At 43.1% G+C, this 16,811-nt stretch overlaps 1 protein-coding gene across 2 annotated transcripts in view; it reads left to right on the top strand.

The window, feature by feature from the left end:
• HACE1 (HECT domain and ankyrin repeat containing E3 ubiquitin protein ligase 1) overlaps positions 1-16,811 on the top strand; it is a 118,183-nt gene that overhangs the window by 46,902 nt on the left and 54,470 nt on the right. For both annotated transcript variants that reach the window (XM_088460435.1, XM_088460434.1), the window contains exon 8: positions 9,996-10,092. In XM_088460435.1, the coding sequence (XP_088316561.1) occupies positions 9,996-10,092 (97 nt within the window). The remainder of the gene's footprint in view (positions 1-9,995; positions 10,093-16,811) is intronic.

Here is a 16,811-nt window from a genome sequence, read left to right as displayed (position 1 = left end):
TTTAAGGGGCCAAAAGTAATGGGACTATCAACTCAAAAGCTATTTCATGGACAGGTGTGGGCTATTCCCTCGTTATTTCATTATCAATTAAGCAGGTAAAAGGTCTGGAGTTGATTATAGGTGTGACATTTCCATTTGGAATCAGTTGCTGTCGACTCTCAATATGAGATTCAAAGAGCTGTCACTATCAGTGAAGCAAGCCATCATTAGGCTGGAAAATCAAAACAAACCCAACGTAGAGATAGCAAAAACATTAGGTGTGGCCAAATTAACTGTTTGGAACATTCTTAAAAAGAAAGAACGCATCGGAGAGCTCAGCAACACCAAAAGACCACGGAAAACAACTGTGGTGGATGACAGAAGAATTATTTCCCTGGTGAAGAAAAACCGCTTCACAACAGTTGGCCAAATCAAGAACACTCTCCAGGAGGTAGGTGTATATGTGTCAAAGTCAACAATCAAGAGAAGACTTCACAAGAGTGAATATAGAGGGTTCACCACAAGATGTAAACCATTGGTGAGCCTCAAAAACAGGAAGATCATCTAAAAAAGCCATTACAGTTCTGGAACAACATCCTATGGACAGATGAGACAAAGATCAACTTGTACCATAGTGATGGGAAGAGAAGAGTATGGAGGAGGAAAGGAACTGCTCATGATCCAAAACATACCACCTCATCAGTGAAGCATGGTGGTGGTAGTGTAATGGCATGGGCTTGTATGGCTGCCAATGGAACTGGTTCCCTTGTATTTATTGATGATGTGACTGCTGACAAAAGCAGCAGAATGAATTCTGAAGTGTTTCGGGCAATATTATATGCTCATAATCAGTCAAATGCTTCACAACTTAGTGGACGGCGCTTCACAGTGCAGATGGACAATGACCCGAAGCATACTGCAAAAGCAACCAAAGAGTTTTTTAAGGCTAAAAAGTGGAATGTTATGCAATGACCAAGTCAATCCCCTGACCTGAGGGCCTGATTCAGAGCCGCTCGTTCGTTCTGACCGATGTTCGCACAACTGCGCATGCGTATGGATTTTAATACGCATGCGCGAACCAGTCAGTGCGGACGAAAATCGTGTGCTCGCTAAATAGCGAATGACTGCTATTTTGAGTGACAAATTGAGGCGTTTGTGGGTGGTAACAGGGGAAGGTGCTTGAAAACGGGGAGTGGAGATCCGAACGCAGGCGTGCCAAAAGGTCAAAACGGGCATTTTAAGGGTGTGCATAATTAACAAAGCAGCGTCATTGCCCACGTCACTTAGTTGTTTTATAGTTAGAACTGCTCGCATGATTGTGGTAGGAAAAACCCACCACAAGAATAGCGAGCAGTTCATACGCCGTCCGATGTACTCGATTAATCTAATAAATAGCGGACATGACGTATGATGCTAGCGGCCAGGGGGCGTTTTTTTCAAAATTACGTTTGCATGTTTCATTCGCTCGTTCAGACATAGAGGCGTGAACAGACCGCAAAGAGAGAACGGTTAATTTAAATAGCCAGCCCCTTTTTCTGGACGAGCGAGCGCAAATAGCGTCCGGCTCTGAATCAGGCCCTGAATCCGATTGAGCATGCATTTCACTTGATGAAGACAAAACTGAAGGGAAAATGCCCCAAGAACAAACAGGAACTGAGGACATTTGCAGTAGAGGCCTGGCAGAGCATCACCAGGGATAAAACCCAGCGTCTGGTGATGTCTATGCGTTCTAGACTTCAGGCTGTAATTGGCTGCAAAGGATTTGCAACAAAGTATTAACAAAGACGCCAGAATAGCGTTGAAACGCGTAGGTGAATTTCCTGCTAAGAATTTCTGACTGTTGCAGAGATCTGATTTCAAAAAGACATATTGCCAGATTCTGCCACCTATAAATATGGATTTCTTTATGGAACTATTCACTGAATAAACCCACAGGCACATATCCATCAGCCGCTTCATTAAATAGCCGGCTAATCCACCTGCTGATTACTACATGCGATCATCTTCCTGTTCAAGGATATCCCACACCAGCGCTCCACTCCCCTTGAATACACCGGAGTTTTCTGTCGGATGAGTTTCACCTTAAACTCACAAAACCCGCCGTTGTTGCAGAAGTTATATGGAGATCCAGGCTCCCGGTACAAGGTTGAGCCCTGCTAGTGACACCGTGAATTCCGCCGCTCTTAACAGAGGACACTAATAGCGGTACATTCCCCCTGTTACCAACGGAGGTAACTATCGGACGAGGAGCCTAGTGTCCCCAATTAGGACAACTTCAGCTGGTCTAGGAGACTTACGGAGATCCAGGCTCCCTTTAACAAGGTTTGAGCCCTCATAGTGACACCGTGATCTTCACCACAATCTCGCATACAAGGCTGTTAGTGCCATTCAACACATTTTTTCCAGGAGTATATTTCTCCAACTTGCCAATTGGCTGGCAAGTGTGTGTGTGTGTGTGTATGTATGTGTGTGTGTATATATATGTGTGTATATATATATATATATATATATATATATATATATATATATATATACACACACACACACACTCTGAATTTGCTCTTAATACTAGACACAATATAAGACTCTTTGTGAGTCACAGGGCTTTATGTTCAAACTCTGCAACAAATTGTGTGTTAATGTTTATTTTATATTATATGCAATATTAGAGACATAAGATTTTATGTTCTGATACATTTTAAATTATTTGATAATAAACACTGTTTAAAAGTATCGGACCTGTTACATTGTTTACACAACCTGATTTTCCAGCTGCCTTGATTGCAGCAATCGTGCAATTTGCAATCGATTGTGTATAAAAATCTTTCCCTTTTTCAATCGATTGTGGCAATTTTGCTATCGATTGAAAAGGGAAAGATTTTAATACACAATCGATTGATTGCAGCAATCGTGCAATTTGCAGTCTCTGATGTATGGGGGCCTTTAGTCAATCCCAATAATCAATAAACAATCAGCTGTGATATATTAGGTTGTGATACCCACTCAATAAGCGCCCAGGTACTTTTTCTATTTTTTTAAAGTATTAAAAAGTGAAAGTTAGATTTAGGATTGTTTAGTTTGTCCCATTACTTTTGGCCCCTTAAAAAGTGGGAGGCACATATAGAAACTGTAGTAATTCCTACACCGTTCACCTGATTTGGATGTAATTACCCTCAAATTAAATCTGAAAGTCTGCAGTTAAAGCACATCTTGTTTGTTTCATTTCAAAGCCATTGTGGTGGTGAACAGAGGCCAAAATATGAACATTCTGACAGTGTCCCAATATTTATGCACCTGACTGTGTGTGTGTGTGTGTGTGTATGTATATATATATATATATATATATATATATATATATATATATATATATATATATATATATATATATATATATAATATTTATATTATTGGAGGGCCGGAAACAACAGCAAAGTTTTTCAATCCCAGGATGCTTCGGTCCTTCTCCCTATACCCCGCCTTCAGCCTGAGGGCAACTGGGTCACCATTTTTAATAGTGGGGCTGCTTCAAGCAGCCCAAGTTTTTTATTTCTAGTGTTTTAAACTGAGCAGCTGCAAAAGACTGTCCCTTGGACGTCTGCGCTGCTGCTCCATCACTCCTCCGTAGCGCCATGACACCAATCCCCGGCTAGGTACTCCCGGCGGGGCTCTTGGGAGGACTAGCTAGCAAGCACCCCGGACCCCAGACTGCAGCCCAGAATCCAGGTGACAGGTCAGGCGGATGCCCGTGTCTTTACGCAGTCTAGCCTCCGGTCTCAGGTGACGGACCAGAGGCGCTGATGTGGACACTGGTGCGCCCACGACTCCACTAGACCACCGGGGCATTACTATACTGGCACAGAGGCATATTTAGAGGCCAGGGGACCCAGTGGTTAATGTCAGCACGGGGAGAAGGTAGTTTCCCTGCGACCCCTCTCCCAGCTCAATGCGCCATTCCCCTGCCGCCTAGCAGTATCCTGAGCTGCTCCTCCCTCACCCTCCGCCCGCTCAGAGACACGCAGAAGCCATTTTCTGCTTCACAGGTCTTCGGGAACACTGGGTCCAGTCTCCCAGTATAACTCTCCCATGGGCCAGCTTATACAGCGCTATATCCTACCAACCACTGTGGTCTGTGTAGTTGATTGTAGTGCCAATTGCAGATATATAGTGTGTTTTTTTTTTTTTGCTGCGTTGGTATCTGACTTGTGCTAGCGCTGATCTCTACTTTTTGTACTGTAGGCTTATACCTTTTCCCTTTTATTCTAATTTACCCTGACATACTAAGGTATAGGGGGTTCATTGTACCCCACATTTCCCATATATTTGTGAGGGCTGTCACATACAGAATCGGTATGCAATGCTACCGGATGTATTGCCGGTGGACTAAATACCGGTGCTGGAAGCCTGAACAGTCAGGATCCCGACTGGGGCTGGTAAGTTAAAATAACCCTCCCTTAGTGGTGCCTAACGCTAACCAGACCCTGGTGGTGCCTTACCCTAACTCCCCTACCCTAAGTCCCCCTGCGGGTGCCTAAAACTAACCCTCCCCCCGGCGTCCAACAGCTAACAGTCCCTGTTTACTTTAGTTCGGGATGCCGTGCGTCGGGATTTCGGTGCCTGGCAAAAGATAGGCATTGGTATTTAGACGCATATCTTTAGTAAAGAGTAGGGATTCCGACGTCTGGCATTCCGGACGCCGGTAAATTAACTGCATCCCGTTACATACTATATAGTGCAGTTGCACACTACACTGTGCCGTATTACACATACTGCAGGGTGTTCACTGACTGTATCGTACTGTGTGTTTTATTATTCTTGTGGCTATGTCTGGCAGAGGAAAGAATAACAAGCAGACTGATGCTGCTGCTCCTGCTCTGGTGTCTTGTAAGTTCTGATCAGTGGGCTTAGCTCCAGAGGCCCTCATTCAGGATGAACTTTGTACAAATTGATGTACAGACTCATGCCCCTCAGCCCAGATGTCTCCTCCTCAGGACCCACCCTGCGCTGCCTTTTCTCAGGTACTGACAAAGATTCCGGACCACTTAGCAGTCCCTGTGTTAACCCTCCTGTGGGATAGCCACAGAAGGTACTCCCTGCAAATCCTTTGCCTCCCCCATGGGTAGACGTACTCTCTAACTCACTACAGAGTTTGGTTAATACCTCCTACAGTTTTTCAGGAAATGCTGCAAAAGGTAAAGCCTTTTCCTACTAAACGTGCTGTGTTCTCTTCCCAGTATACCCAGTTACCTGATTCTGATATCATCTGGGGAGGCAGAAGACGCAGACCTCTCTCACTCGGACTCCGTCTAAGAAGACGAGGAGCCACCCTCTAAATTTAATATACCTGCTCTTGTGAGAGCTGTAAAATCAATTTACAAATAGAAGAGGAAGGACCCGCTCCTAAGAAAAAAAACAACCACTTTATAAACGACAAAAAGTAGTTTTACCAGTGTTTCCTCCCTCTGATGAGCTGATCACATGAGTGAAGCATGGAATATGCCGGGTAAAAGGTTCCAAATTCCAAAACGTTTAAGTTCCTTTTACCCTCTTACAGCTACTGATTGCACTAAATAGGAAGTTCCCCCAGCAGTGGATTCTCATGTAACACGTCTGGTTAAGAATGCCACCTTACCTATCCATACTGCAACCTCCTTGATGGAGACTACAGATAGGCGTATAGAAGCTTGTTACATATACATATACTCTATTACAGGAGCCATTACTCGTCCTGCTAGGGCTACGGCCTGGGTGGCAAATGCCATTGAGTGTTGGGCAGAGGCCCTAGAAGAGACATTCCCCCCCCTAATGCTTCAAGGGAACAACTATCATACATATCTCACATTAGAGTTGCAGCCTCCTATTGGGAGAAGCAGCTATGGATACGGTTCACCTGGGCTCCAGGATATCTGCCACTTCGGTAGTGGCTCGCCGTATTGTTTGGCTCCGTTCCTGGGAAAGCAGTCTCTGGTTCAAAAAGAGCTCTGGAGTTCCTTACTTATTTTGGAGCTATCCTATTTGGTCCAGAATTAGATAAAATTTTGACTACTTTGGCTGCTTCCAAGACAGTGTTCCTGCCCTCTACATATATTACAAAGCCTCGGACATCATCCTTTCGGTTCTTCCACCCTCAAGGAAAAGCTAAGGGTCAGTCCTTTCCATGGCAGCCGGCATCAGCCAAGGCCTCCAAGCCTAGGGCCAAACAAGCCTGGGCTACTAGACATCCACCTGCCTGTCCCTGGGGGCTCCCAGGGTGGGAGGGCGACTTCTTCAATTCACCCAGTTTTGGCGTCGGGCCACATCAGATGCCTGGGTAAGAGAAGTGGCCTCCCACAGATATGCTCTATCCTTCCTAAGGCGACCCCCCCCCCCCCCCCCCAAAGCACAGAGCCTCCATCGGACCCAAGCAAGTCCCTGCTGCTCCAAAAAGCCATTCAGTCCTTACTGAATTCAGCAGTAATAATTTCTGTCTCCTCACAGGCAACCTTTTCCTGGTTCAGAAGCCCAACGGGTCTCATCGGCCTATCCTCAACCTCAAATCTCTGAACAAGTTTTACAGGGTGGCCATGTTTAGTATGGAAACCCTCCGCTCTATTATCCTGGCTATGGAGCCTGGGGAGTTTCTGGTGTCTCTGGACATTCAGGACGCTTACCTACATGTACGTATAGCACCTTCTCATCAACAATATCTCCGGTTTGCTATCCTACAGCAGCATTACCAATTTCAAGCCCTACCGTTTGGTCTCTCAATGGCCCTTCAGGTTTTTACCATAATCATGGCTGTTATGGCGGCCTCCCTTCATCGTCAAGGGATCAGACTACTCTCGTATTTAGATGACCTCTTGCTGTTGGCCAGCTCCATTGCCTTCCTACAAATGCATGGGTGGCTGATTAACTGGAAAAAGTCTTCCCTAACACCTTCTCAAAGAATGGTACATTTAGGAGCCTCTTGGACTCCCCGGTTCAGAGAATCTTTCTAACACCAGACAAGATCTCCGTAATACAACACCAAGTGCGCAGACTGCTCCACAGTCGCCGAGTGTCAATTCACACTGCAATGCAGACATTGGGATCAATGGTGTCCACCTTCGACATGGTGGAGTTCGCTCAGTTTCACTCCCTACAACACCTGATCCTCTCCAGGTGGAACGGCCTACCCCATCTACTTCGATCTGAGACGATGAGCTCCCCCTGGAGGCTCGCCTGTCCTCAGCCTGGTGGCTACAGACATTCCATTTAGATAAGGGTCGCCCAGTTTTGGATCCTGGATTGGGCTCTCCTCACCACGGATGCAGCCTCCTAGGGTGGGACGCAGTGACCGGGCAGCACTCCTTCCAGGGCCGCTGGACCCTAGTCGAGGCAATGTTACCAATCAATGTCTTGGAACTTTGAGCCATCTACAGATCTCTCACTCTGGCTCAGGATATTCTTCAGGGCAGGCCAGTACAAGTACAGTCCGACAACGCACAGCAGTAGCCTACCTCAATCACCAAGGAGGCACTCTGAGTCGGGCAGCAATGGCAGAAGTGTCCCACATTCTCACATGAAAGCAGTCTCCCAGCCATCACCGCGGTATTCATACCAGGAGTTCTCAATTGGGAAGCAGATTTCCTCAGCCGTCACGACGTGCGTGCAAGAGAGAGGTCTCTACATCCAGAAGTCTTTCAGCTCCTGGTGGACAAATGGGGTCTGCCAGATGTGGATCTCATGGCCTCAAGACACAACAGTGAATTTCCAGTATATGGAACCAGGACAAGGGACCCAGATGCAGCCTTCGTTGAACGCATTGTCAGTGAAATGAACCTTCTATTTGGCATACCTTTTTCCCCCAATATCCCTGCTTCCTTGCATTCTTCGGAAGTTCAAGCAGGAAGGGGGCACAGTCCTGTTGATAGCTATGGCTTGGCCCAGATACTTGGCTTGGCCATTGGTACTCTGATCTTCAGAGTCTCTCCATAGACGTTCCTCTTCAACTTCTTCTACGGGTAAACCTGATGTCTACGTCCAGACCTGGCCCATTTGTCTTTAACTGCTTGGCTCTTGAGACATCCCTCCTAACAGCTAAAGGATTTTCCAGCTCTGTGGTCCAGACCATGCTCAGGGCCCGTAAACCAGCCTCAGCTAGGATTTATCACAGAATATGGCATAAAACTATGACCCCCAAGTTTTTAAGGTGTCTAGAATTCTTGCCTTTCTTCAGGCTGGATTGGATCTAGGTCTCTGCGTAGCATCTCTGAAATTGAAGGTCTCTGCTTTATCCATCTGGTTCCAGTGCAGACTGGCTCCTCTACCAGATGTTCACACCTTCCTGCAAGGTGTTCTCCTTATACAGCCTCCCTATGTCCCTCCTGTGGCTCCGGGATTTTGCAGTGATGCTCCAAGCACTTCAAGAACTTCCATTCGAACCCTTGGAGTCAGTGGATGTCAAGTGGCTCACTGTGAAGACTGTTTCTTCTGGTTATCGCATCTGCCTGTACGGTATCTGATCTAGGGGCGCTTTCATGTCGCTCCCCCTTTTTAATCTTTCATCAGGACAGGGTGGTTATTAGAACACACCTGGGCTTCCTTCCCAGGGTGGTCTCTCGTCTCCACCTAAATGAGGAATTTGTGGTTCCGGCCTTCCAATCACCAGACCTTTCAGCAGGTGAGGCCTGTTTGGATGTGGTCCATGCTCTAAAGATCTACGTGGACCGTACTACTTCCATCAGGAAATCGGACTCCCTCTTCGTCCTATATGGATTCCACAAGAAGGTATAACCAGCTAATAGACTCTGGCCAGATAGATTTGCATGACTGTCTCACAGGCTGACACGCAGTCTGGCTTTCCTGTGGCGGCTACAGCATCTGCTCATTCTACTCGCTCTGTGGGTCCCTCGTGGGCAGCGCGGCGAGGCCCCTCAGCTGAATAGCTATGCAAAGCGGACACTTGGTCGTCTGTCCACACCTTTCTTAGGTTTTATGCCTTTGATACATTTGCATCTCAGCATGTTCCTTCGGGAGTAGGGTTCTCCTCTCAGCTCAGGAGCCTTCCCGCCCTTGAACAACTGCTTTGGGACATCCCCATTGTCTCCCTGTGGAGCCCTATTAACCCTGAAGAAGAAAAAGACAGTTATGGTAAAACTTACCTTTGTTAACTCTTTCTTCGAAGCCCATAGGGGTCCACAGGGCACCCCTCCCTGATGCTCCTAGTTTCTATGGGTTTTTTCTCTTGGTCACTTGTTTCCTTCTCTTTGTGAGAGTGTCATTTTTCAGTGTACCAGTCTTCCTTCACTCCTATCCTGCTCCTACCTTGGGCTTGTTAACAAAACTGAGTTGCCCTCAGGCTATGGGTGGGGCTTTAGGGGGAAGGACCAGAGCATCCTGGGATTGAAAAGCTTTGCTGTTGGGGTTCGGTCCTCCAAGGTCCCACCTACACCCATTGTCTCCCTGTGGTCCCTATGGACTACGAAGAAAGAGAGTTAACAAAGGTAAGTTTTACCATAATTATCCTTTTTCCGTTGTATTTTTACTAATGATTTATGTTTCTTAACTATCATGGCTTTAAAATACACCCCCCCCTCCCCCCATTCATTTTCACCTGAGACATCCTTTTTCCCTCGGCCATCACCTGACCTGATAAGAGCTGTGTATCAGTTATTTTTGTTTGTCAAACAGAAATTTTGAAAAGGAGATAATGATTTGTAGTAGAATAGCAAAGATGCATGCTTAAAAATGTATTTGCTTGTTATTTAAAAGAGAAAGGTCTGTGTGATATTGCTGCTTAAAATGCTTTTAGTATTTTGTCTGCCTGTTCTAATGAAACTTGTGCTACTGTGAACAGAAAGAAAATGACAGTAAATGCTTTTTTTTCTGGAAGATAACTTAAAATTCATTACTCCCTCAGCAGTAGTTTGTAGCCAAGGAAAAGTAATCGTCGATGCATGGAGATTTTATGTGCACTAAGCTTCTGTTCATATTACAATTAATATGCCATCAGGCATACAGTTTGTAGCTTGTAAATAATTTTTTTTTGTTTCCCACAGTCATGGACAAAGAGATACAGCGCAGATACTGTTATTGCGTGGTTCTAAGTACCTACCAGATAAGAATGGTGTGACCCCACTGGATCTTTGTGTGCAGGTATATCATTATAATTCCAGCACATTTTGCACTGTGCTTAAATTGCACTTAAATTGAACTACTTCTGTAGTTGACATAAAAATCAATAAATACCTTATACAGTCAGGTGCATAAATATTGGGACATTGACAGAATTTTCATATTTTGGCCTCTATTCACCACCATAATGGCTTTGAAATGAAACAAACAAGATGTGCTTTAACTGCAGACTTTCAGATTTAATTTGAGGGTAATTACATCCAAATCAGGTGAACGGTGTAGGAATTACAACGGTTTCTATATGTGCCTCCCACTTTTTAAAACCGTTATCGTTCAGATCTGAAGACAAATCTGACCGTGTGTATGCACCATTAGGCCTTATTTTCTCTTTTTGTATTAGTCTCATGTTCAGATTAAGAGTTGTTAATATATTTCTGTCTTTTTTTGTTTTTTTTGTTTAAAGTTATTACCAGTATATTCAGTCTCAATGCTAGTTTGTATAGTTCTGTGTACTTATTATTAAATGGCAAACTGAAGCAGCTGTGATGAGGTAGCCATTCTTACTAAAAAAAAAAAGAAGTAGAAAAAACAGGGCTACAGTCTGCTAATTGACAAAAAATACTTTGTAGAAAATATTAATTTATTAAAACTATATATAACACTAATATTTTTTTTACTTGCTTATTGTATTTTTCCATAAGACCTTTTATTTAAATTGTTTTTGCATGGAATTGAAATTTTTCGGTATCTGGTTGTCTGATCGACCTCAGTTAGATAGACAATACATACATCGACCACCGTACATCGACTCCATCGAGGTCGACAAACTATAGATCGACCGCACCTCTACATCGACAAACACGAGATCGACACAGACATTAGATCGACACTACATATGTTCGAAACATAGCTTACTGACAATATGAAGATCGACAACACACATGATAGACATAATAAAAGATTGAAACTAAATAGATCGTCATTTAATAGTTCGACATATAAATAGGTTGACCGTTCATAGATCGACATCTAAAAGATCGACGAATCCAAGTTCGACACCTAATAGATCGACAGATAAAAATCTAGTCCAAGACTAAAAGACTAGTCCAAGATCGATGCCAACTAGGTCGACAGTTGATAGATCGACAGATAAAAGATCGACACGTTGCTTTTATGCTGCCCATCCACTAGGCGATTAAACCTAGCGATGGAGCAACGACTGTCGTTATCGCTCCATCGCTTGATAATCGCCCGCAAATCGGGCAGTAAAAGGTTAAAATTGACCAGCGATGCGCGCGCCCGCTGGTCGTTTTTAACATCAATCATCGCCCGAACATGACTGTCAACCTGACGACCGCCTTCAGGTTGCCATGTTTGGGGATGATTGATATGCATACACTGAACGAGAGAACGTTCCGTGTATGCACTTCGCCCAGCGGGAGACGACGGCGTCATAATTGTGCCATCGTCCCCGCATCGAGTAATGGATGGGCAGCAATTAGACAATACAAAAAGGTATATATGTCCTACATGCTGCCCGCTAATAGCGCATCCCCCGCCACTACTTTCAACCGTGGTACTACAGGTCCCAGGCAGCCCTTACATCCCTGCAAGCGCTTCTGGCAATGCAAGCCCCAACATCCACCCTGCAGCCCTTGTCTCTAATTGCTGGGCACCCCCATGTATACACTTTTGTATTGTCTAAAAGTAATGTGTCGATCTATCAACTGTCGACCTAGTTGGCATCGATTTTGGATTAGTCGATCTATTAGCTGTCAATCTATTTGATTTCGATCTGTTATGATGTCTACTTGTGTGGTCTCGATCTATTAACTGTCAATCTATTATTTATCTACCTATTTGGTTTTGAACTTGGAACATTGTCTTACTATTAGTTCTCGATCTATGTTGTGTCGCCCTTATATACCTTTCGATCTTACATATTCGATATATTGCATATCGATCTAATGTCCCGTTCGACTATATTTCTGTCTGACTATTATTACTGTCGATCTATACTTTATCTATCTAAACTACATGTCCAATTAACGTGGTCGACCATTTAATGGTCGAACAAGGCTCATCCGATCTAATGATCCACACCCAATATTTCTTTATGCATAATGGTAGGTTTCCATTCTGATCAAAATGAAATAGCTATACAACATAACCAATTGAGTGTGTACAAATTAACACACTTTATTACAAGTAACAAATAAACAACATGTAAAGTATACAGTATACCCAACTTCTGTCTGTATTTGGATGACACCGGTGATTCATCATTTTCAACATAAGAATTAGTTCATCTTCATCTGAGGAGCCCTCGTTTTACAACGCGCAGGTCTTTCAATTTATATTGCAAGCACTCTACTGCAGTATCAAGTCCATGCACGAGCCGAAGAGCCTTTGTCTATGTCTTGATTTATATACCATAGTCTGGGTGTTGGCTTCCAGATATTAAGCCCATATTAATTACATACTGTGTATCAAGCATTGATTGGTCCAGCATAGCATGGACCATTCGTATCTCTTGCACATGCTCTGTAAGCACTATGATATACTCAGACAAAAAAATATACAGTTATGAAGTGTCCTAAAATGTTTGGAGTTACACTATGTTTCAAAGCCCCTTTTGTGTAGAATATGGACATCACTAACCCATAATTCTTAGCCTGTCTACACATCTTACAATGGTCATTCTATTGGAATGTGGTAACTGTCTGCTAATAACTTCATATAAGGTATGAAGAGCTTATTATACATCTACTAATGACAGGTACAAGTTGGCCCCTAAATAATAGATCTTGTCTGACCCCAAAGGTGAATCTGACCAGTCTATACATAAACTGCATGAATACAATCGCTTTTCAAACCTCAATGTGTGTTACAACTTATATGCCTATGTAGAAACTAATTATTTAACCCACTGGTTACACCTTAGATGTCAAAAACAAAACAAAAGAGCGATTATCGGGGTGTACAAAGACCAATATACTTAAAAGAATAAATCCTTTATTGAATGTGTTAAAAAATGTCTCATCGATATCATAGATATGATAAAGTCTTAATCCGTATGATTGTCCCTTTTGTACAGTAATGTGGGCACTCACTCTTATGCTGCCCATCCACTAGCAGACCATAGAAACGACAGAACGATTACGACATTGTAATTGTGCTGTCGTTTCTAGTCTGTGATAAGCTTACACTGAACGAGCAGTCGTTCAGTGTAGGCTCATTAATCATCTGGCAACATGCTCAACCTGACGTTAGCGTCAGGTTGACCAGCATGTTTGCCCAATGATAGATGTCGGAAACGACCAGCGGGCGCTCGCATCGCTGGTCGTTTCCGACTTTAAAGTGCCCTATTTGTGGACGATTTGCAAGTGATTGCACGAGAATTACGTCGTTCTCGTGCAATCCCCTGTCAAAATTGCCTAGTGGATGGGCAGCTTAGTGAAATATATTGTGTCCAGTTGAATGAGAGACTGTATAGTTACAATATGACTGCAAACGAACTGATTTATTAATACAATGTTTCAAGATGTTATAATCTGCTGCCTGTCCTATTCTAATATCTCATAGTACCACTAGATGTCCTTCTCACTCTCTGTCTATAGAGTTTTGTCATACGCCACATAAACAACTCCGTTAATAATCATTTTACTAACACCCAGTGTGTCCTTTTGCAGTTCTTATCTTGTAAAATGAATGGAATATAAAAATGTCCACTTCTTAATCATACAGATCCAGACACTGGTGGTCCCCTAGTTGTCTGGACACTGGACGGGGGAGTGGAGATCCGAACGCAGGCGTGCCTCATTATGCGAACAGCGTTTTATGGGAGTGCATACGGATTATGGGAGTGCATAATTAACAAAGTAGTGTCATGGCACATGTGACATGGGAGGTTTTTACACTGACATGATCGTGGAGCTTAAGAGAGGGTATGGTCAACCTTAAGCTCTACGACCAGTTCCAATGGTTCCCTATGGTCCCGAATAATCCTTATATGCCCGAAGATGACGTGTAATGCGAGAAGGGGGCGTATTTTTTGGTCTTCCGACCGCTTCCTCCCCTTGGTCGGTCAGCTACCGATCCGAACTTAGGGACGCAACTTGCGAGGGAATCATTTGCATATCCGGCCCCTTTTCCCGTACGACCGTGCGGCCGCTTCGACCGACTCTGAATGAGGTCCTCTGTCTTCTCACTTGTGGATTTTAATTACCACTTATTAACATTAGACAATTGTAATAACATTAATTGTAAAATTGCCAGTTAATTTATACACATAGATCTCCTTCCTAGGACATATCTATAGTTGTATGCTTTGTAGAGAGACTGTAGTTGATGTATTTTATTCTCATAGTTATTAGTATTGAGATTTCACATAACGACAGGCATATATATTGTGTCTTTAAATCCCACCTTCCCCATTTGACAGTAATATGTAGTTTGTAGGTATATTCAGTATTATTTCTCAGGAGTATTCCCCTCTGCGCCACTTAGCTCTTTGTGTCCGGTATAATTTGTGTTTTTAATACTGTATTATCAGCAGAGTTTAATGGTAAGTAAATCACCTTTTATACTTAGATCTCCCCGTATTAGATAATTATCGGGCATCAGTAATTATAGGGGAACATGTAATTGTAGCCTGTGTATTCTAATATGCTGAGCCGTCTCAGCTGCGCTATCCGTGCGCTATGCTGATATACATGCTACACGGTCGTAGCTGTTTATCTGACACTGGCGTTAATGCTGTGACTGAGCCGTTTTGGCTCAGTTAATCCTGCGCTGTGCCGGTACCACGCTATGCTGCTTCAGTTGCTTGGCTGACACTGTCACTAATTTTGTGGCTTATTCACATCATCCAAGACCTCTTATAATCTTTCACTGATCATCGGGCATGCTAAATCATATATCTCTCTCCTGGCATTGATAACTAGACTGGTAAAAACTTATACAAAGGGAATTCAATGAACATTCGTTTTTAGAGAAGATAAACAGCGGCCATAATACAGCCGACGGCCGTTTCATCAAAGGCTGTTTCAAGGCATTTTTTTTAGATGTGTTGGATTTTTAGCAGCAACTTCACATGTTCCACTGTTTTGATAATTTGTGTTATTGTATTATAGTGTATGTTTTAGGTATGTTTTTATGCACATGTGCAGTTTTTTGAAAATATTGGTGTTCTTTATAGCTTTAATAAATTGTTATTTTATTCTACAGTCAAGGGTGTAGAAGTGTTTTACGTGAATTAGTAGAATGTAGCGATGTCTGTTTTTTATTCAACTACTTCTAAAATCCTGCTGTAAATCTTATTTCTGAGAGCGTTCCTGCAGCAGCATGGGTGTGGACTTGTAGTAGGGGCATGTCAGCTGTTAGTGTTCTAATGGTATGATGTCATCATTAAGCATGTCAGAGTCTGGATAAACAAACAAAACCTATGCTCGAAAAAGCAGGCACAAGTTTGAGTTTTCTCCTATCTCTTATAATCATAAAGATAAGTCTTATATACAGTATATTCCCCTGCAGTAGTTATGATTAAGATATACTATATTAGCATTTTAATATCTGATAAGAAAGCAGTAGCTAATGTTGCAGTTGAAGCATCATGGGGGAGATTCAGTTAAGTGCGAGGATCCAGTTACAGTTATACACATAACCGTTAGTTACGGAAAGAAAACCCCACTCGTCTTATGCTCACGTATGGGCTGCGAGCAAAAAAAAAAAAGCTATCCTGCATGAATAATCTGCGGCTAATTGTCAACCATGTGTATCACACTTTAGCTGTAATAACATTTGGTTGAAATATCTATCACCTTTTTGTATTTGCATATTCAAGTTTAATATTGATTTATGAAATAAAAGTAATCCTTCAATTAATACATGTCACTTTTAAAAATTAATCTAGTAAGTATCACTGTATTTTTCAGCCATAGGGGTATATTTATTATTTTACAAGTGGAGATGTTGCCCATAGGAACCAATCAGATTCTTCTTAACATATCTAGCACCTTCTAGAAGATAATAGCTAGAATCTGATTGGTTGCTATGGGCAACATCTCCACAACACCACACTTTAGTAAAATATACCCCTTCTATTCTTTTCATTTTCTTTAAACACTGGAACAAGTATTACAATTGTTTTGTATGGTACCCAAGGATATAATACAATGGATTACAGACGGGATATTCAGTGAAATATTGCGAATGGTTTGATTTTCATATAAATCTTTTTTTGGCATGGAGGGGCTCATTCTAATTAAGCTGCCTATGCATCAAAAAAGTAAGCTTTTTTTTTTTTTTCTTGTATAGCTGATTTACACCCATCTGCTGGCTTGGAGGCATTTCAAGATGCTTCTAGCTCTGCACCAGTGGCATATTCGCCTGGTTTAATCATTCTTACACCAAGATACACTTAAGCTGGGTACACACCTATACAATCATCGGGCCGTTCATCCAATATTGAGAGAGCGGCTGTTGGATTGTATAGGTGTGTATGCTATCCCGATGCAGGTGCGTTAGCCGATAAACATCTATTAACGCTCCTGCAACAGTCCGGATCGGGAGGTCGCATCTTATGTACAGTTTAATATTCATCAGTTCGACCTCCTGATCCCATAGAAGCCCATACACACTGTGTTATGTCTGCACAGTGTGTACGCGGCTGACGGGGTCACACTGGGGACAGACTGCATGGCTGATCGGGACAGTTTTACCCGATCAGCCTGTAATCG

Source organism: Taudactylus pleione, unplaced genomic scaffold (genome assembly GCF_031769625.1).
Source record: "Taudactylus pleione unplaced genomic scaffold, aTauple2 ptg000046l, whole genome shotgun sequence".
NCBI lineage: Eukaryota > Metazoa > Chordata > Amphibia > Anura > Myobatrachidae > Taudactylus > Taudactylus pleione.
Note: the sequence above shows the minus strand (reverse complement) of the source record. Positions and strands in the feature narration are given on the sequence as shown.